The sequence below is a fragment of the Hyperolius riggenbachi genome, chromosome 2, assembly GCF_040937935.1.
Source record: "Hyperolius riggenbachi isolate aHypRig1 chromosome 2, aHypRig1.pri, whole genome shotgun sequence".
In the NCBI taxonomy this organism is placed as follows: Eukaryota; Metazoa; Chordata; class Amphibia; order Anura; family Hyperoliidae; genus Hyperolius; species Hyperolius riggenbachi.
In genome coordinates this window covers 495633002-495655721 of record NC_090647.1, presented here as the reverse complement: position 1 = coordinate 495655721, position 22720 = coordinate 495633002, and the positions used below count along the sequence as shown (strand labels likewise).

General features: G+C 43.9%; 1 protein-coding gene across 1 annotated transcript in view; it reads left to right on the top strand.

The window, feature by feature from the left end:
• SIM2 (SIM bHLH transcription factor 2) overlaps positions 1–22720 on the top strand; it is a 126307-nt gene that overhangs the window by 55053 nt on the left and 48534 nt on the right. Inside the window, exons 3-4 of the mRNA XM_068266054.1 lie at positions 9762–9851; positions 14519–14627. Of these exons, the coding sequence (XP_068122155.1) occupies positions 9762–9851; positions 14519–14627 (199 nt within the window). The remainder of the gene's footprint in view (positions 1–9761; positions 9852–14518; positions 14628–22720) is intronic.

Genomic DNA, 22720 nt, shown 5'->3' with positions numbered 1-22720 from the left:
CCACATCTGGCTCCCGAGCCATAGGTTCCCTACCCCTGCTCTAGGAGAAGAATTCCGCATAGCTAAACAGCCTATGCTAAGCATCACTGGAAGGGTGTGGCTACATACAGCAATTTATAAATATAGGATGTATTTCTGATGCTGAAACCAGGAAAATTACAGTAAAAGTGTCTATCCCGAATAATTTTCATGCATTCTACTCTTGTCTCTACAGAGCTTCTTTCCCTTTTCAAGCATCTAAAAAATTGTCATTTTTGGCACAATACATTTCCCATAATTGCAGACTTTTTCCCCCCTTTGTAGAGTCATCTCTCTGTAGTTCCAGTGCTTCGTCTCCCCCCAGTCTAAATATTTATGGGGATTTTGATAGCTTTTCTGCATACAGGTTTGTAGGATCGTAGAAGCGTTTAATCCACTACAATTTTTCATTTGTGGCTGAAAGCCCTGTAGGTTTGCCTAGAATGTTCCCATTATTTGCAGAAAATATGGAGCAGACTTCAATAATCTCCCCCCAAAAAAACCTGCACAATCTCACTCCGCACAATGTGTTTTTCATAAAAGCCATACTGTATTCACTGTTCCTCCATAATGCTTTGACATGCGTCTGTTCTTTTCCATTTTCTGCAAGAGTTTGAATCAGTTTCACTGCTTTATCACATCTCAATTGCAGGAGAAAATCTGTTTAACATATACTTTAATTAAAAAGGACCAGTCACATATCGGTATTTGTAATAATTTGAATCTCTGCTCTGCAAGAAAACAGACAATGAAGGCAATGCACAGTCATATTGATATTAATAAATAGCCCTGATATCTGTACATGCCCTGCCAGTCTACGACTTCCTTTCTTTATTCCAAGTCTCCTCTTTTCCTCTGCCTAAATCAGGCCTGGATTTACATCACAGGAGCCTATAGACACAGATGCCCTGGCGCTCTAGACACATCGCCCTCCATGTACCTACAAACCCCCGCCGAACTGCACCACAAGTGAGCTGGCTTGTCCAGAGGTACCCTCAGTACCTTCGCACCTAGTGGACTGGAAACAGCCTAGAAAGGATATGACCCATAAAGCAATTCTTCAGAATTGATTGGGTCCACCAACTTCTCTGTTTTCATACAACAATATGGTCTGAATAACCTGATTGAAAATACAAGCGTTCACTAAAAATTATACTGGTAATGAGTAATAAGCGCCCTTTCAGTTAAGATCTGCCCAAATAGTTGTAAACTTGAAGTAAAATTCCACTTTTGTCAGGAGCAGACTCCTGATGAAGTGGTCAAACGTAGCACATTATGCGTTGTGTGGAGCACTTGATTCCTCTGTCCCTTTATTTGGAATCTGTGATGTGCGGCTTGCTACATTTGACCCCAGAACTGGTAGATATGCATGATCAAACTCATATTGAGATGTTTTTTATGATTGCATCATTGCCTCTCCTTATTTATTGTGATGCCTATACACCATTCAGAAGGGAATGGACAGGGGCTGGAAGCCTAGGGAAGGTCCTCATGATAGAGCTGGCCGAGCTGGGAAGGGTTAAGTCATAGCTTACTAGACAGGGGAAGGAGGGATGTCAGCTCTCTGAGAATTCCCTGCTGTGATTGGTTCGGCTCAAGAGAGGGCTGTCCTAGAGGAGGATTTATAGGCTGAGGGGAGGGGTTGGGGGGGGTAATATGGGCAGTGTAGCTGGAGTGTGAAGGCCCACCCACCCACCACTTCTTTACTTTATTATTTTGTTTAGTTTTGTAACTTTAATGTGGTTTATTGTTCAGTTTAATACCAAGTTTGCTAGGTAGCTGTCATTGCAGCCTGCCAGAGTAAGGCTCCGGGAGGTCAGGTGATGATAAGGTTTGGTGAGGGCTTTGCCTTGGTGCAAACACCTTGGGATCAGGCGTTGGGCTGCAGTGGCAGAACGCTCTGGGCTGGTTGCCAAGAATCAATGGTTTTCGTGTGGGCCTCTGGCTCCCTTACCTTGAGTTATCTGATGTTACACAAAAGTTTATTTTTGATATTGTTAAATTATTTGTTTAATAAAGAAGGGCTGCTTTGGCCGATTTATCCAAAATTGCTGAGCAGTCCGTGTTTTATTTCCAAGGAAGTTGTTGGGAAGGTGTTTGTTAGGGGTTGGTATTGGAACCCTGGGAAGCATTAGGCAATGCCCTTTATCATGCATTTTTGACCACACTTGGCTGTTATTGCATGCACTAATATGCACTTTATTCGCATAGCACCCAACAGTGCCTCTTTTGGAGGGACATTCCTTCTTTGGGAGCCTTGTCCCACTGTGCCTCTTTCAGGACTCATGTACAGTTCTATATTAATATTTGTATTCTTCTACAGAAAAAAAATGTCTTTAACCACTTTCTCCTCCTGGACGTAGAGCTACGTCCAGGAGGCCATGTGCGCTCCCGCGGGTGATCGCTCGTGTGCATGCGTGCTCCTGGCCGCAGATTGTTAGCCCAGGAATCACTGAATCGGGCCATGGTGCCCGATCACTGATTCCTCTCCCCCCCCCCCCCCCCCAGAAAAAGCAACAGCTTCTCTCGGAAGCCTTGCTTTTTCTGCCTCCTACGTCCCCCTACGTCCCTCTAAGCGTACATGTTACGCTTAGAGTGATGTCATGTAAACAAACCTAAGGTTGCCATCTTGTGGCCAAAAAGTAAAACTACATCTACATTAAAAAAACAAAACAAAACATATATTTACATTAAAAAAATTACTATTTACATCCCACCCTACCAAAAATACACAAATAAAATGTTTAAAGGACTTACGAGGCCAAAACCTGTAAAAAAGTAAAGTACCTGCATGTTCTTTAAATGCACGGAGGACGCCATCCGCGCCCTCCGTGCAGTTCCGCCGGGTCCCCTTAGTGACATCGCCCCCCCCGTGCACTCGCGACCCCACAGGCCGGGTCGGACTCTCCAGCCACTCTTAATATGGCCGCCGGAGCTGGCTGCGCCTGCGCAGTCCGCACTGCCGCGAGTGCGGCTGCGCAGCTCTAGGGCCAACCCCTCCGAACCACGCACTATCGCGTGGATCGGGGGGTTGGCCCTAGAGCTGCGCAGCCGCACTCGCGGCAATGCGGACTGCGCAGCCGTGGCCAGCTCCGGCGGCTATATTAGGAGTGGCTGGAGAGCCCGACCCGGCCTGTGGGGTCAAGAGCGCACGGGGGGGCGATGTCACTAAGGGGAACCGGCGGAACTGCAAGGAAGGCGCGGATGGCGTCCTCCGTACATTTAAAGAACATGCAGGTACTTTTTTACTTTTTACTTTTTTCTTTTTTTACTAATTAGTCCTTTAATAATAAAAAAAAGTTACAATAAAAAAGAAACACATAAATATATACCTAAGGGTCTAAACTTTTTAAATATCTATGTAAAGATGAAATATTTCTATTTTTTTTATTATAAGCTTGTAAATAGTGATGGATGCAAAACGGAAAAAATGCACTTTTATTTCCAAATAGAATATTGTCGCCATATATTGTGATAGGGACATAATTTAAATGGTGTAATAACCAGGACAAATGGGCAAATACAATACATGGGTTTTAATTATGGAGGCATGTATTATTTTAAAACTATAAGGGCCGAAAACTGAGAAATAATGAATTTTCTCCGTTTTTTTCTTATTCTTACTGTTAAAATGCATTTACAGTAAGGTAGCTTTTAGCAAAATGTACCACTCAAAGAAAGCCTAATTGGTGGCGGAAAAAACAAGATATAGATCAGTTAATTGTGATAAGTAATGATAAAGTTATAGGCTAATGAATGGTAGGTGAACATTGCTCGGATGCATAAAGTGAAAACGACTGAGGGCTTAAGCGGTGAATGTCTAAATGCTATTTATATCCTTTGAATTGATACATTTCTTATTTTCAAATGTTAATATGAAGGGAAATTAACCAGGTAAAAAAGGACCCGTTTGGTTTAAATTATAAAACAACATATTTTAATTATGCGAACTACAAAGTATTTGTGACTAGGGTGTGTGTCAGGGGTGTGATTAGGGGTGTGTCAGGGGCATGGCCTAAGTGTCCCTCTTTCTTATCTCAAAATGTTGGGAGGTATGTATTCACAATTGTCAACTTAATGCAATTCTTGACACATGATATAGTGGTTTGTAATAATTATCACCATTGCCATTTGGACACTACTATCTTGCCTGGGTCTCAGCCCCCATTGAGTTTTGCATCCCCTTGGGCTGCAGAGTAGTTGTTTAGGACACATTTCTGTGATAATTCCAGAGTGGTTGCCAGAGGCCGGTCCCTTTTAATTGTTTTTATTTTTTTTGTGTACAATGGGTGATTGCTTGTTTAATTATAAAGTTGCATTTGATTGATGATACCAGTGGTGCTACCTTTTTGTGAGGATCTTTCTGCTTTGCTACCCACACTTCTTTCTCTATTCACCAGATGCATTGAGCACACACATCTATACACTTCATTAAAAGGGCAACTAAAGTGAGAAGAATATGGAGGCTGCCATAACTATTTCCTTTTAAACAATACCAGCTGCCTGGGAGCCCTGCTGATCTATTTGGCTGCAGTAGTGTCTGAAGAACACTAGAAACAAGCATGCTGCTAATCTTGTCAGATCTGATCTGATAATATTGCCAGAAACACCTGATCTGCTGCATGTTTATTCAGAGTCTATGGCCAATGCTGGGTACACACGTTACGTTTTTTCGTGCGATTTTGCGACCCGATTGTTTTTTCAGCACGATTCCATACTCGATTCTCTTATCTTCATTTGTTTTTCTTATCCTTTTCCATTCACCACTATGAGAAATCGAGCGAGGAAACGAGCAATATCGGACATGGCAGATTTGATCTATCTGATCCATCTATCGCACGGAAAATCTTACGTGTGTACCCAGTATAAAAGTATTAGCGGCAGAGGGTAAACAGGACTACCAGGCAACTGGTATTGTTTAAACGGAAATAAATATGTAAGCCTCCATATACCAATCACTTCAGTTGTCCTTTAAGGCCTCTTTCACTGTGTGACGTTAAAGTCGCACGTTAGAAAATGTTTGAACGTGGAGTAACGCAGAGCAAAAGTAAGTCTGTACGACATTCACAGTGCACACGTTGCGTTGTGTGTAACGTGAAGCGTTATTAGAAAGTGCTGCATGCTGTGCGTTTAGCAATAAATCTGCTGCGTTGTGTGTGTTGCACATGCTCAGTAATGTTTTTTTGGTTTTTTTTTTTTAAATGTAACGCATGCACCGTTTTTGTTCCATCACTGTGCGACGAAAACGGCGCACCAAACGCAGGGCTAAACAATGTACTATAATGTCTAAGTTATAGTCTTTCAATGCGTTGCATTAGGGGCACATTATGCGACCCTAACGTCACATCAAACGCAGCATCCCACTGTGAAAGAGGCCTAAAGGATATCATGCTGTTGCTTATCTTTTAGAGCAGAGAGGAAGTTCTGAGTTCAGGTCCGCTTTAAAGCTGTTGGGGGAATCTGGAGTTCCCAGAGTAAACACATAAAGATATGGTCAGAACATACAAATTCCATATCAGTAGTGTCTGGGCTGAGAATTGAACCTTGCACTCTACAACTGCAAAGCAGGTCTGTATTGTGTGTCTACATGCTTTTAGCCTAGACCCACAGTCCATTCTGACAAGCGCCTAAAATGTTTGTATATTTACCTACAACATTATTAAGTTTGCATACAGTGACTTTTACTCCACACTTGATGGCTAAACGTCAGGCTCTGTTTGGTCATTCTCTGCACTGCTAATTCCAGCTAAATTGAGTTTTCTAGTTAGTTTAGAAAATACTAATCCAAGCTTGTTTTGAAGAAAAGAGTTATATGGAGGGAATGGGGCCACGTAAAAGTCATACTTTTTTATTTATCATAGAATGAGAAACATGAGTCTTTAAGTATATAATGATCTCCATATGCCCATAACAGAATAAAACACTATGATATGTGATACATTAAAAACAGAACGCTTCTTAAGATGTCACTAAAGTTTCCTTGTCTCCAGCAGCCACAAGACGAAGTCTATTGCTAGGTGCAGGGGTGATACTGCAGTCATAGCATACATATAGAGCACAGGCTACAGAGGGTCTGTTCAAGCCCACCTTGTTAAACTGTACCCAAGCCGAAGCTCAGGTACAAAATCAAGCTAAAGCTTCTGGATCCTAATGAGGCTTCCCATGATGTCCACCAGTACCCTGTTGCCAAGCTTGGACCCTCCAAAGATTACCGACAAAGAATTGTCACTGATCAGGGCCGCACTCTTCTTCAAGCTCCTGCATGGCCGTACTGTGCCTGTGTGTGTACACACATTAAGCTGGAGCCCCACATGCACGAGCAGATCCATGCTACTGCGCCAGTGTGGCTGTGCTTGCGAAGCTGCACTAATGCTAGCATAGGAGTATGGCCCAATCAGCAGGATGGTCCCGGTAAGCGGCAGAGGACGCCGAAGGAAGCCTCATTAGGATCCAGAGACTTCCTTTTCCTTAGGTATTTGTTTCTGAATCTAAGGCTTTGGCTCAGGTACTATTTAAGCCTTGTCCACACGCTAGATGGGGCCGCCTCTGCCAAGAATCTAGCTTGTATGTACTGGCGGTGTGTTGGTAAAAGATCCAACTGGTAGATCGTCTCAGCTGAGCAAAAGCTGAGGGCATTGTTCTACTCACCCTACCTGCTCCATTTATATCGTGCCATCAACTCTCCTCCATTGCAACAGAACGCGCTGGTTGGTAGTCCATGAACAATCATTAATATTTTTTACATCTACAGAGAGGTAAAAAAGTACTTCATCAAGGGGGTTCGAAGGTGTTCAAAAAAGGGAGGTATCCAAAAAATGTATAAAATGATTAAAAGCAGAAAAAACATATACCAGGATGATGACTAATATAATAGACAAAAGTGATTTATTTAAAACACTGGACAATGCGTTTCACGAACATCTACCCACTTCTTCAGGTCCTCAACACTCTTTACTTCAGGCTTCATCTCTATATTCCTTTATGGCCCATACTCACGAGGGACTTTTGTCGCCTCAACACGCGGCGCGCGCGTGTTGCGGCGACAGGTCGCCCGTGAGTATGGGCCGTTGCACGCGCGCGCACCCCGAACTGTCGCCCGTCGCTCTTGTCGCCATGCGATTGAAAGTTTCAATCGCATGGCAACAGTCGCCGCCGCACCTCCGCCGCAACTGTCGCTAGTCCGCGTGAGTACGCGGACTAGCGACAGCAACCTCCATAGAGGTAAATGGAGCTTCCGGCGGGGGGAGGAGGAACGTCGGCGACAGCTTCCGTCTCGCCGCTGGTCCCTCTTCCGCGTGTGTACGCGGAGGGACCTGGAGAGAAGCTGTCGCCGGCCTGTCGCTAGCACGCTCACGTGTGCTGGCGACAGGCCACTTCTGCAGCCCGTGAGTACGGGCCATTAGACTGTTGGTAGGGCCGTCTCTCTTATTGTATCTCAGTATTGCAGTATATTGTAGAAGGGGCTTGGTGGTTCTTGTAGTGACCAAGAGCATCTAAATGAGAAGTAGAGAGAGGCCAGGAGCCCAATGGTGCAGTATCGTTACGCATAGGGGGACAAAATTATATATGAATATATACTCACAAAGGTGGGTTGCAGCTCCTTCAATCACCGTATAAGCCTGCTGGGAATTCTCCGTCCCCGCTCAGTGCCCCAGGTCTTGATCCTGGATGGTCGCTCTCCTGCAGTACGATAGACTTTCCAGAAAAACTGCAAAGCTATTACGTCCAAAGGAGGTCTGACTGATAGAAGGGTTAGGCGTCCAAAATACAGTATATGGGGTTTAAAACTTTAAAACATAACGTGCAAATGACAGGTAATCGCTTACCACTCCAGAAGATACAGACACCAGTTCAACTGGAAAAATATTTTTAAAATATTGATGTAACGATAGGTGTCAGCACGCAGAGAGAATCTGATTATTGACGATCTGCAGTACCACTAAGAATACAGATATACGCCTGATTATCGATGATCTGCAGAATCAGCGATAATACAGATGTATTACTAACCTCTGGACACCAGAATAGTGAGAGTGTTTGGTGTAACAGTAACAACTCTGAGTGGAGACCACCAGAGGAGCTGGCGGCCTAAGACTCCTGAGGAATTCACCCCTGACTGTGGGTGATATTCCTGTAGCCTGTGGACCCCCTGAGCGAGGGACCGAGGCTGGGTTGCAGGAAGCCCTGCTGCTAATATGAAAGGTTTTGCCCTGAACTGGGCTAACGTAATACAGTAATAGCACAATCCTAGTCTGGGGTGTGAGGTCCGTAGTCATAACACCCTGGAACTAGTCTGGAGCATAACATAAATGATAATACAATTCCCTAGTCTTGGGTGTGAGGTCCGTGATCATCAACACCCTGGAACTAGTCTGGAGTATAACATACATGATAATACAATTCCCTAGTCTTGGGTGTGAGGTCCGTGATCATCAACACCCTGGAACTATTCTGGAATATAACACAAAGACAATACAGTTCCCTAGTCTTGGGTGTGAGGGCCTTGATCTCAACACCCTGGAACTATGCTAGAGAATACACAGAAGAAACACAGTATTCCTAGTCTGGGGTGTGAGGGCCTTGATCTCAACACCCTGGAACTGGTCTAACAAATAATAATAACAATACAAGGAAATCTGGCTCAGTGTGAATTCCCAGGTCCACCTGGTTCAAACACACTGTAAGGATCTGACTATGGTCTGAATGCTTCCACAAAGTGTTTGCAATGGCAGACAACCAGCAACTGACAAGCAAGCAGAATATATAGTAGCTGAACTCTGCTGCCCCGCCCGAACCACTCAGCCAATCATGAGTCCAGCAGGAATCAGCTGACCGTCCTGATCAGCTGACACTTCCCCTGCTGGTATAAAGGTCCTGACTTCTGGCCCGCGCGCGCGTAGCTCTCCATCCATCTATGTGGACTAACAGACCCAGCCACTCCAAAGGCACGCTGCTGCGTACAAGCCGCCACCTTGGACGCTGAAACAGCTGCTTTGCTGTTAGAACATGCAGCGGCTTTTCCGCGTTCTGCCACACTACCAGACGCGTGCCTACGCGTGCAAACCGCCGCGTTGGACGCGGAATCAGCCGCCTTGCTTTCAGCACACGCGGCGGTTTTTCCGCGTTTTCTCACAATTGACAACGCGTTTCGCAGGTCATGGTTCGCTTCCTCAGGTCAATACAAAAATGCCTTAGCAGAATAAGGAGTAGAGTGGAGGTAGGATACTCCTTATGTTGCTAAGGCATTTTTTGTTTTAAAGTTTTGCATTTTTTGTTTTAAAGTTTTAACACCCATATATTTTCCACCCTTTTATTTTGCTGTTGCTGTATATTGACTTGACATTTCTGCTATGCACCACCTAATCTATATGCTGTATGTATGGCTGTTTATTATCTGCACTACCCATATATATAATGGGCTTGATTCACTAAGACAAATAGCATGCCTTATCAAAGTTAGCACGCCTTATCAAAGTAGCATAGCAAACTTATGCCTGCTAATTGTCAATGATGAGAGCTCCACTCATCCTGCCCTGAGTCCCTGCAGGTTCGTAGCGCTCGCTATGCTACTCTGATAAGGCACGTTAACTTTGCTAAGACTTTAATCAAGCCCAATGTGTTATGTGTAGAGTTTGTATTTCTGTAATTGTAAAATGCCAAGGAAGAATGTAGCACTATTTATATTATTATTAATAACAAGAACAATAATACTACCTAACACGAAGCTTCTGTTTCTTCTTCAGACCTTGGATGGATTTGTCTTTGTTGTTGCTTCAGATGGAAAAATAATGTACATTTCAGAGACGGCCTCTGTCCATCTGGGATTATCACAGGTAAGGATAAACTTGTACTACTAAAAGGATAACTCTACGTTCACATTTTTGCTTCAGGGAAAACCTTAAAAGTAGCCCCACACAATCATTAAATATGACTGTAAGCATTAATAAGGCATGAGAAGTGAGCAAAGCCTTCTTGTTTACACAACAGATACCTTGCAAAGCATCGTCATCATCCATGCGCATGTCACATGGTGGGGATCAGTACCTAATCGCTTTGGTGGCATTGCAGAGATGACACTGTAGAGACGTGTCGCTAGCCTGAACTCATGTTCTGTTGCTATGGAGCGCAAGGCCCCCCAAAATAAATCCGACAAGAGCAGCACGGCTGTGCTCATGCAGAATGTGGAGCCTGGTTTCTGGCATGCACTTGGTGGTACCGATTTTCAATCTGATTCAATAATAATTATCAAATCAGAATGTCAATTGCCCGCCAAGTCGCTAGATGTATGGGTACCCTAAAGAAGGTTGGTCAGCACCCCTTTAGAAACAATTATTGTTATCAGTAGGGTTGTCTGTTGTCTAGTGGAAACAAGAGAGGCTAGGTAATACTTGGTAAGCTGTGGAGTTGCTCTATTATACAGAGATATAAATAGGGCTTACAAACTAAAGCCAAGCATGTTGACCCTGTAACCATATGAATGAAACTGCCCTGAAAAATATGTGTGAACATGGGCTATCGACATGCTGCCTAAACCGTGTCACATCTGGAAGTGATTCCATGTCTGTATGGTAATCTGTGCACCCTCCTCACACCCCTAGCCCAGAAAATAAGCGAGATTGTCCGAACAAAAAATAAAATGGATTCCGCCTCACTCGCTGCCAGCAGCTTATAGAAGGTTTGTGTTTTTCTTGCTTGACGATTTGTCATGTTTGGTAAAACCTCCCGTCTTTAAGATAGTGATTTGGAGATATCATAAATCTGTCTTCCTGTCAGCAGAAAGATATTACATTTGTGTGGCTGAAAAGCAGATACAGGCCTGTAGTTTGATGAATTTCTCGGGACACTGGGGGATTGTGGGTAATGTTGTATGAATTTATAGCATGTGAGCCTGAGGTGGACTTGTATGGTGTCTGCCAATATTGTCCGGGAGTATTTCATGATGTAATGAGCTGAAGAGATATACACAGGGGGAGGTGATTCACTGTAGCAGAAGTGCAGTGCGTAGCTTCTCTTCACTTCCAACACCTCGTCATCTGAGGGGGAAATCAAAGCCCAGCTAAAGCCTCATACACAGATATGAGGACTGTCACCTGTAGGGATCAGGCGACAGTTTGGGGCTGAATTCAGTACAGGTGTGTCGCTAGGCTGCAAGCTAGTGGTGCGTTCTGTTGCTATGGAGTCAATGGCGGCCAACACGATGGAGCTGCATGGTGTGTACAGGTGAGTAGGAGAACAATGCCATCAGACTGAAATAAACTGAGATGATCTTTTTTTCTGATCTCTCACACGTGGATCAAGGGGCATTGGGGTGGCACTGTACATATGGTAGATTCTCAGCAGAGGCGGATCCGGCTGGACCATAGTTGAAGTGAACAAGATAATTTCTATTAACAGTTAACATGATAAGTGAGAATAAAAAAAGGGGATGAAAGCAAATTGATAAACACACTACCTGTTTCATGGACAAAATGTGCTGGCCACTGCAATACAGCTTTCTTCCTCTTATCACCAAAGGATGGGTCAATCAGAAATGAGAGCTTGACACCAGAAGTAGGGACAACGATAGATGTCAGACTACATTTCCCAGCATTAGTCCACTACAGAAAAAACCATGGGGTGTTTTCACTAAACTGCAGTAAGCAGAATAACATGTCTTACCACACAAAGAGTAGAGCAGAATGCAATACATGACATGCAATGCATTACTCTCTACTTATCATGTAAAGGTACCCATACATCAGAACGCTGTTATCGCCCCACACCCGATCAAGCATGCTGCCCCTACATTTTGCAGCATGTCCCATCAATACATGCGGCAAATTTCGGCCCGAAATTGGTTGCATCATCTATTGGGCATGCTCTTGGTGGTCCCGATGTTCATCTGATTATAATAATCAAATCGGATGGTCGATCGGCCATCAAGTCGCCTGATGTATGGCCACTTTAAAAATGAACACACGTTATTTTGCTTACCACCTTTAGTGAATCTACCGCTACCTGTCTACATAGGTAGGCAGGTTCAATGTGTTGTTCACAGGAAGAAGGCTTTGAGCAACTGTAGACTTCAGTCTGCCAACAGGAAAAACTATAATCAGACATCTGAGCTGGCTGTATGTTGTCCCCGCTGGTGTTCTCTTCCTGTTTAAATCACCCGTGTCTGCTTTGCACTGCCCCTCTCCTCAGCAGCAGGGTCAAGGGGAGGGGTGAAGTAGACGTGGATGATTTGAGCAGGAAGAGAACACCAGCGGGTGTCCCCGGTAGCCTGGGCAGTTATCAGTAATGTAATGGCCCATACTCACGGGCAGCAAATGTTGCCTGTCGCCAGCACACGTGAGCGTGTGGGCGACAGGCCGGCGACAGCTCCTCGCCAGGTCCCTCCGCGTACACACGCGGAAGAGGGACCAGCGGCATGATGGAAGCTGTCGCCGACGTTCCTCCTCCCTCCGCCGGAAGCTCTTCATACCTCAATGGAGGTTGCTGTCGCTAGTCCGCGTACTCACACGGACTAACGACAGCTGTGGCGGAGTTGCGGCGGCGACTGTCGCCAGGCGATTGAACTTTTCAATCGCCTGGCGACATCAGCGACGGGCGACAGTTCCGTGTGCGCGCCCGTTGCGGGCGACAGTTCGGGGTGCGCGCGGCCCATACTCACGGGCGACCTGTCGCCGCAATACGCCCGCGCCGCGTGTTGAGGCGACAAAAGTCCCTCGTGAGTATGGGCCATAAGAGATGTAATGTAATGTAGTGTCGGCACTATAGGGATAGCAGCACAATAGTTGGTGGCAGACAGATGTGTTCTTCTGGGGGCAACACCTCTTCACTCCGAGTATGTGCGTATATGATAATGCGTAAGCCTGCAAGCACAAACTGTATGCACTTTATATTCATGCACAAATACATTACAGAAAAGCAGCTTCAGCTTGTTCTTCCTCTCTCTCCTCAGAACTCCCCTGAGCCAATTCATGCATGTCCGCTGAGAATGATCACTGTTTGTGTTCAAAAACAGTGATCATTCTTAGATTGCACCACCGCACTGCCTCCCGCTCACTTGTCTCTGATGCTCCCACGGCTGCCGCTCATCTAGGCGAACGTGATCGCAGACATCAATGAGATGCCTGCGTCACTTCCAAAGTAACTCAGCCACGCATTTCTTCCTATTTAGCGTACTTATTGTACGCGAATAGGAAATAATGCGCAAGGACATCATGTGGCCAAATAGTAAAATTACATCTATTACATTAGGGAATATTTTTTTTTTAATATGTATGTCAAGAGGGTATATTATTACAAATTATGGGCTTGTGATTTGTGATGGATGTAAAATGGAAAAAATGCACCTTTATTTCCAAATAAAGTATTGTACTAGGGATATAATTTAAATGTTGCAATAACCGAGACAAATGGGCAAATAAAATGTGTGGCTTCTATCCACAGTTTTACATTTTATTTTAAAACTATAATGGCTGAAAACTGAGAAATTATTTTTTTCAATTTTTTTCTTCTTATTCCCATTAAAATGCATTTAGAATAAAATAATACTAAGCATAATGTACCATCCAAAGAAAGCCTAATTGGTGGTGAAAAAACAAGGTATAGAGCATTTTCGTAAGTAGTGATAAAGTTATTGGGGAATGAATGGGAGAATTGCTGAAGTGTGAAAATTCCTCTCGTCCATACGGTAAAAACAGCAGTTAATAGCAAGTTTGGATGTCAGCAGCGCTATATAAATACAAAATAAATAAAAAAAGAATTAAAGAGGAACTTTAACCAGGGATTGAACTTGATTCCAATCAGTAGCTGATACCCCCTTTTCCACCAGAAATCTACACCTTTTCTCGAATAGATAATCAGGGGAGTCTGTATGGTTGATATTGTAGTGAAACCCCTCGCACAGTGTGATGTCATGATGGTCCTGACAGTTTGCTGTCTGTGAACCTCACTGCATTGTGGGAAATAATGGCTTTATCCAGCTGCCAAGCAAGCAATATCTACTTCTGTGTAACGAACCTTCCTTACAAATCACCTGGCAGAACTACAGATTTCATCACCAGTCATAAATGTCAGAATATAATTCAGGAAGAGGAAAGATTTTACAATGGGCAAACACTGACTAAATAATATATAAATTAATATTGTAAAAAATAAGCTATTTTATTCATAATTTTCACTACCATTCCTCTTGAATGTAGCTGCTTCACTCAAACTAAGCATAGGATCCTCCTCTGGAAAGGTTGGTGACATGGGGATTCCACACATCGTTATATATTTATGGGAGGAAAGTGTGGGTGTAACCAGATGACCTGCCCACCAATACCTGCCAATCAGACTGTAGCAATTGATTATAGTTTCATAACTTTCTTCTTTTCATAAGGTGTGAGATATTGAACCTAGAAAAGTTTAATCATTCTAGGCTTGCTTCCAACATCACCTCATGTAGGCACAAACCATTCTTACCAGTTGTCTCTTTTTGGTTTAATTGCTTCATCTTGTATCACTGTAGGTGGAGCTGACCGGTAACAGCATCTATGAATATATCCATCCTTCAGATCATGATGAGATGACAGCAGTGCTCACAGCTCATCAGCCCCTCCACCCGCACTTACTGCAAGGTAACTCTCTGCTGTATGTACTTTCATCCAAACACTGGGCTTGATCTACAAAAGCGTGATAACTCAGTTATCACGCCTAAAAGCTTTGCACGTGCAATCTAGGGTGCTAAGTAGTTAGCACATGCAAACTACTTAGCACTCTAGTTAGCGCGTGCGAACTACTTAGCACCCTAGTTGGCACGTGCAAACTACTTAGCACCCTAGTTTGCGCGTGCAAAGCCTTGAAATCACTAAAGATTGATAACTCAGTTATCACGTGTAAAGGCTTTGCATGTGCTAACTCGAGTGTAAAGGCTTTGCACATCCAAACTTGGGTGTAAAGGCTTTGCATGTGCTAACTCGAGTGTTAAGGCTTTGCACGTGCAAACTTGGGTGCTAAGTAGTTTGCACGTGCAAACTTGGGTGCTAAGTAGTTTGCACGTGCAAACTTGGGTGCTAAGTAGTTTGCACGTGCAAACTTGGGTGATAAGTAGTTTGCACGTGCAAAGCGGCTTTTCACTGCCGCGCTAACACTTAGCACCCTTTAGTGAATTGAGCCCACTGAGAGAAATGCTCATGTGGGATCACTGAACAGGTTTCTGCATGTACAGAAAATATTTTCTTCTGCAGAAGTGGGCTACGTCCCACAAAACGTGTTGCATATTTTGGAGTACACTATTAAAGTTTTTGTTACTAAAATTCATGTTGAATCTTCTATGGGGAGGTCAGTACCACTTCCCCTAATTTGTATTCATTTTTAACATTGTTTTACCCTAATTGGTGCCTCTGTTTTATCGTGATAACACCTTAGAGATGTTTGCCTTAACCATACTAAGGTCTTAAACGCTCCTTGTTAGGGAAACAGTCAAAATTCATTTTTGGGTGTTGTTGGCTTTATAAAGCACCTGTTTACTGTGAGAAATAGAAGTGCGATGATGTCATAATTCCAGGCTGAGTTGTAGTCTCTGGGATGAATAGAATACATTTCATTATTCCATGTGGACTATAAACTCTATTTGATTAGCAGAGTTTGTGCTGGAGTTGGGTTGTACTGTTTTGGCCTCCATGACGCTGAATGCTTTCATTTCTGTCCACTTGATCTCTATTTCCAAACACAATAAATCAAGGTTTTGGAGCATTTCACTAGTGCTGGATACGGAGTTTGGGTATTCTTGGAGTGAAGCGTAACCCAATAAAAACACAATGCATTAATCAGGAAAATCTCCAGCCAAATTGTCAGGATAGACAGGGGCGTCTGTTTAATGTCTTCCCCGAACAGAAGCAATTGCAGTTCATAAACTGAAAGCCCTCTGCTGTCACCCTAAGCAATAGCAATGGGCAGATCCTAGGGCTGTGCTATCTGTGTACTTAGTCACTGACTCCCTATTGCCATTTGTTGGAACTTGAAGGGGAACTGAAGTGAGAGTTATATGGTGCCAGTTGCCCGGTTGTCCTGCTGGTCTATTTGGCTACAATAGTGTCTGAATCACACCAGAAACAAGCATGCAGCTATATTGTCAGATCTGACAATAATGTCAGAAACACCTGGGCCCATATGCAATTCACTTTTCCTCCTTAGTTTTCTCCAAGTTGACATTTTTAAACTTGTCAATAAAATGCCCTTTAAGCCACCAGAAAGCAAGAAATGCTCAAAATAATTTTGATAGTACTTTTTCAACTTCTTTTGGGTACTTTTTTAGTTGAAAAGTGCTAGAAAGTTATTTTAAATTGAAAATGAAAAATTTTCTCCTAGGAGAAAACTCAGGTGAAAAAGTGAATTGCATATGGCCCCTGATCTGTTGCATGCTTGTTCAAGGGCTATGGCTAAAAGTATTAGAGGCAGAGGATCAGCAGGAAAGCCAAGCAACTGTTATTGCTTAAAAGTAAATAAATATGGCAGCCTCCACATCTTTCTCACTTCAATTGCCCTTTAAAGGGACTCCGAGCAGTGCAGAAACTATGGAAAGATGCATATCATTTTAAAGCACTCTTTCTCCTCTTTCCAATGATATATAAACCACCACCCTACGCCTTTTAGTTTTCGCTATTTTCGCGATTGAAATTGCCGTGGCCGCGATTTCAATCGTGAAAATAGAGAAAACTAAAAGGCGTAGGGCCGCGATTTAGGTGTCGCCAGAAAGAGGAGAAAGAGAGCTTTAAAATGATATGCATCTTTTTACATTGTATTACACAGGGCGACTTTTTCTGCTGAATGGAGCTGCTGACACTAGGGAAAGTGTCGTCCTGTGTAATACAAGTAACTATGGAAAGATGGATATCATTTTAAAGCTCTCTTTCTCCTCTTTCTGGCGACACCTTTTAGTTTTCTCTATTTTCGCGATTGAAATCGCGGCCGCGGCAATTTCAATCGCGAAAATAGCGAAAACTTAAAGGCGTAGGGCGGCGGTTTATATATCATTGGAAAGAGGAGAAAGAGAGCTTTAAAATGATATGCATCTTTCCATAGTTTCTGCACTGCTCGGAGTCCCTTTAAAGAGGAACCTTACCGAAAGGTAGTAAAAGGAGGAAAAGTAATCCAATACATTGGAGAGTGAGAAGTTAAACAATGGAAGGTAGGTCAAGCAATGATTGATATTCGCCTTTTAATTTATTCATGGTGTTTGATCCACATTGAGCCTGCATGTCATCATCTTTACTACTGGCAGACTGGGAAAAAAACCTACAGCACCAACTGCTATTTATAAACACACCCAATATAGCCCATGCAATAGGCTAAAAGGTTGTGTTTGCGTGTGTGCTTGCATGCATATATATATATATATATAATATATTTGATTTATAAAGCACCAGCTTACTCCATGGTGCTGTACAACATAGTAGACATAGTAATTACAGTGACAAATGTAACATGATAAACAAAATGTGTATCAAATCCCAAGTCATACAACGAATAACAAATTCCAAGGCACAAAAGTGAGTGAGTCCTACCCGAGTTACAATCTAAAGGAATAGTATGGTGGTGTTAGTAGTATACAATATACATCCCTCGAAGCAGTGTGATTTTAGAAGTAAAAAGTTTTGGTACTTACGTATTATCCCGTCTTTTGTTAAAGTTCTGTTTGGTCCCCTAGCCAGATCTAACCATTTTTGGAAAGCTGAAAGTCCCGGGTTTCCTTTGCACTGGGTCCCGAGTCAATGCGATGCCCCGTTCCCAAGTTAGGGGAGGGGGGTTTGGGGGTCGGGTGTCCCCTGCACTTTGCTGCAGAGAGCACAGTGGAATTGAGTCTCTTGCCCATGCCAGTAAAACAGAGAGGAGACGAGGGTGCATAGCTGCGCTGCTCCATCTGTAATGAGAGACCCAGGGCACTTGACATAAGTTTTGAAGACACAGATTTATGCTGTGAAGGACGAAGTAGAAGGCCTACCGGGCATGCTGCTTATCATCATGTTGGGTTTGTCCTGTACTTCCGTAATAGCACTTTCAGCAGCCAAGTTCACGGGACACCCCTCATTCAAAACCCCATAACTTGGGAAGTGAGCTTTGTACCGACTCGGGACCCGGTGAAACAGAAAGCCGGGACTTTCAGCTTTTCAAAAATGGTCAGATCTTCCTGGGGAAGCAAAAAGAACTTTGCAGACGGGATAATACGTAAGTACCGAAGTTTTTTTATCTAGTAAGGAGTATAACTTTGTCAGAGGTTAGAGGGGGAATGGCCTAAGTTAGACTGTATGCTTGTTGGAGCATAGAGTGAGATACGGCTTGCTTGGCAGTTAGAAACAACCGTTATATCTTCTCTGTCTTGACTGTTTCGTAGTTGGAGACTTTTCAGAAGCATGCGTACATGCTGTATTGAAAGAGGGCCTTGGGTAGCAAACTTGAGTTAACTGATTGGGGTGATCAGGGGCGTCTCTAGCCATTTTGTCAATCCAGGTGAGAAAACCTGTGGCGCCCCCCTTCCCCCTCCCCCTGAGGAAAATAATCGTAACGCAGCAATATTTCACCGTAAAATAATCGTAACACAGCAATATTTCACCATAAGGTAAAAGTAATGCGCCAATTATTCACTTAAAATGATCGTAATGCGGCAATCTTTCACCAGAAAATACCCATAACGCAGCAATGATTCACCAGGAAATAATCGTCATGTGGCCAGCATTCACCAGGAAATAATCTTATGTGGCCAGCATTCACCAGGAAATCTTATGTGGCCAGCGTTCACCAGAAAATAATCGTAATGTGGCCAGCGTTCCCCAGAAAATAATCGTAATGTGGCCAGCGTTCCCCAGAAAATAATCGTAATGTGGCAGCATTCACCAGGAAATAATATTAATGGGGCCAGCGTTCCCCAGGAAGTAATCGTAATGTGGCCAGCGTTCACCAGGAAATAATCGTAATGTGGCCAGCGTTCACCAGGAAATAATCGTAATGTGGCCAGCAATCACCAGGAAATAATTATAATGTGGCCAGCATTCCCCAGGAAATAATCGTAATGTGGCCAGTGTTCCCCAGGAAATAATCGTAATGTGGCCAACGTTCCCCAGGAAATAATCGTAATGTGGCCAGCGTTCCCCAGGAAACAATCATAATGTGGCCAGCGTTCCCCAGGAAATAATCATAATGTGGCCAGCGTTCCCCAGGAAATAATCGTAATGTGGCCAGCGTTCCCCAGGAAATAATCGTAATGTGGCCAGCGTTCCCCAGGAAATAATCATATGTAGCCAGCGTTCACCAAGAAATAATCGTAATGTGGCAGCGTTCCCCAGGAAATAATAGTAATGTGACCAGCGTTCCCCAGGAAATAATCGTAATGTGGCCAGCGTTCACCAGGAAATAATCGTAATGTGGCCAGCGTTCCCCAGAAAATAATCGTAATGTGGCCAGCAATCACCAGGAAATAATCATAATGTGGCCAGCATTCACCAGGAAATAATCTTATGTGGGCAACGTTCACCAGGAAATAATCGTATGTGGCCAGCATTCACCAGGAAATAATCGTAATGTGGCCAGCGTTCCCCAGGAAATAATCGTAATGTGGCCAGCGTTCACCAGGAAATAATCATATGTGGCCAGCGTTCACCAGGAAATAATCGTAATGTGGCAGCGTTCCCCAGGAAATAATCGTAATGTGGCCAGCGTTCCCCAGGAAATAATCGTAATGTGGCCAGCGTTCACCAGGAAATAATCGTAATGTGGCCAGCGTTCCCCAGAAAATAATCGTAATGTGGCCAGCAATCACCAGGAAATAATCATAATGTGGCCAGCATTCACCAGGAAATAATCTTATGTGGCCAACGTTCACCAGGAAATAATCGTATGTGATCAGCATTCACCAGGAAATAATCGTAATGTGGCAAGCGTTCACCAGGAAATAATCGTTTGTGGCCAGCATTCACCAGGAAATAATCGTAATGTGGCCAGCATTCACCAGTAAAGAATCGTATGTGGCCAGCTTTCACCAGGAAATAATCGTAATGTGGCCAGCGTTCACCAGGAAAGAATCGTATGTGGCCAGCGTTCACCAGGAAATAATCGTAATGTGGCCAGCGTTCACCAGGAAAGAATCGTATGTGGCCAGCGTTCACCAGGAAATAATCGTAATGTGGCCAGCATTCACTAGGAAAGAATCGTATGTGGCCAGCGTTCACCAGGAAAGAATCGTATATGCCTATATATATATTATTTAATATCCATCCCAGCCACTGCCTGCCAAGTGATATGGGCGGGCGGGGGGGAATCAGGGCCAGCCAGGGGGGCATATAAAAAAATTATCAAAAGCAGCAGAGGGTACTCACTGTGAGATGTCATCTCTGTCGCCTCTGCAGATAGTTTGTGCGCACTGCGCAGGTCTGTAGCAAGCCGGTGGTAGCACTGGTCACACGGTGCCTTCAAGCCTTCATGCCTTTGTGCGTGTGACAGGCGGGGGGCGGAGTTAGGCGGCGGCGCCGACGTATAAAACTAGCGTGCGGCGGCCGCTTGCTCTGCACAGAGAGGGAGGGGGGCGGACCAGTAGGCAGCGGCACCGCACATATAAACTAATGTGCGTGCTGCTTGCTCTGAAAGGAGGAGAGGAAGGGGGGCGGACCAGTAGGCGGCGCCGGGCACAGGCTGAGCTACCTGTAACAGCCGGCGCCGCCGACCTGAAAGCAAAAAAAAAACAAAAAAATAAACCACACACACAGAGCGGCGAGAGAGCGCCCACTTCCGCCCACGGCGCTATAGGCAAAAATGTATAGTTGCCTAATGACACAGGCGCCCCTGGGGGTGATATATGGCTTAATTCAAGAAAGACCTCAATTTATTTCCAGTCCAAGGAAAATATATATCAAATTTTGTTTTGCTCCGGACAAGCTTCTCCACTTTTATCCTTCTGTATCTGATAGGTGTTGAAGGGGATGTGGCAAGAAGGGTACCTTAGACAGAAAGGCAAATGAGGATGCACACCTGGCTGGATGGTGTAATGGTTAAGGGCTCTGCCTCTGACACAGGTGACCATGGTTCGAATCTCGGCTCTGCCTGTTCAGTAAGCCAGCACCTATTCAGTAGGAGACCTTTGGCAAGTCTCCCTAACACTGCTACTGCCTATAGAGCGCGTCCCAGTGGCTGCAGCTCTTGCGCTTTGAGTCCGCCAGGAGAAAAGCGCAATATAAATGTTATTTGTCCTGTCTTGTCTAATTAGCCACTAAAGTAACAACAAATACATGCACACCATGAGTTTATAATGCAAATATTCAATATATTGTAGTAAAGTTTAGACATATTAGACATTGCAGCAATAAATTACATACCAAATCGATACACATTGCATACAAAATGATGATTGCATAATGAACAGGTCAATGTTGGTAACATATATAGGGTATGCAGGGGCGTAACAATAGACCCTGCAAGGGATGCAGCCGCAGGGGGCCCAGAAGCCACAGGGGGCCCCATGAGGGAAGAAGTTTTTTCCCTGTCCTGAGAGACTGACAACTAAGGACACAAAGAAAAAAAAGTCTGTTCTCTGCGCAGTTGTTCTAATGACTGCATCTGCTCAGCCACTGATAAGGAATCATACAAAGATTTGCAGACAAAGATTTGTAGACAAAGATTTGTAGGCAGTCCCTATTCAGTGTTCAGCAGGGTCTTGTGTACAGTGCTGCTCTACCCACAGCCTCAAGTGCTGTCTACTGTAGTGATGCTGGAGAAGCCTACAGAGCCAGTTCTGCTCCATCAGAGATGGACAGAGTGAGTGTAATAAGCTGAGGCTGGGAGTACACTTGTCTGTTGGGTTTCTGTATGTGTTTTCTGCACACCATGTGTGTCTGTATGTGCGATAGCACGCACATTTTATCACAGAACCTAATGTAATTGATAAAGAAAATGTGTGCAGTGCTTCACTGCTATCAGTTTTTATCTGCATGGGCAAACCACACAGGTGTGCACTAGGCAATTGAATAACATTGCTTCTCAGTTTACCTGTGCACAAAGCGAAGGGGGGGAGGGGGCCCCATCCAAAGTTTTGTAGGGGAGCCCAGTGATTTCTAGTTACGCCCCTACACAAAATCAATTTCCATGTATCCACTGCTCTGTGTTTATTATGCAACCTGACCCTGCACATTCCAATCTGATCAGAAATGTTTCTGCTTTAATAAATCTCAGTTGGTCTGGCTCTATTTGGTACATTGCAGAGGAGAAGGAAGCTTGTCTTCTACCCTCCCACATTCCTGCTCCTCACTGATTGGCTGAGGGCAGTTCAGTGTGATACGAGGCTGATAAGGGAAAATCTGCTGAAATATGATCTCTGCTGTGTTCAGATGAGTTTACAAAGCAAGCTAGATATGACAGTGCAGTTTCCAGGAGGAAAAAAAAAGTGTAAGGGAGGAAATTACATCAGGATTGGCTTCAGTCAGAATAAGTAAAAATGGAAACTGCCAGGAACAGTTTTTTCTTTATTTACTAAATTATTAATATTATTAGTATTATCTTTATTTACTAAATTATTATTATTATTAGTATTATCTTTATTTACTAAATTAACTAAAATTTACTGATCAATCAATTCAACTGAAATACATGTCATGTTAGTAGAACAAGTATTTATCTACTTATATACAGTATGTGTTTTCTATTGGTTAGTATGGCTGTCCCTTCTGCTAAAGTGGATCCGACGTGA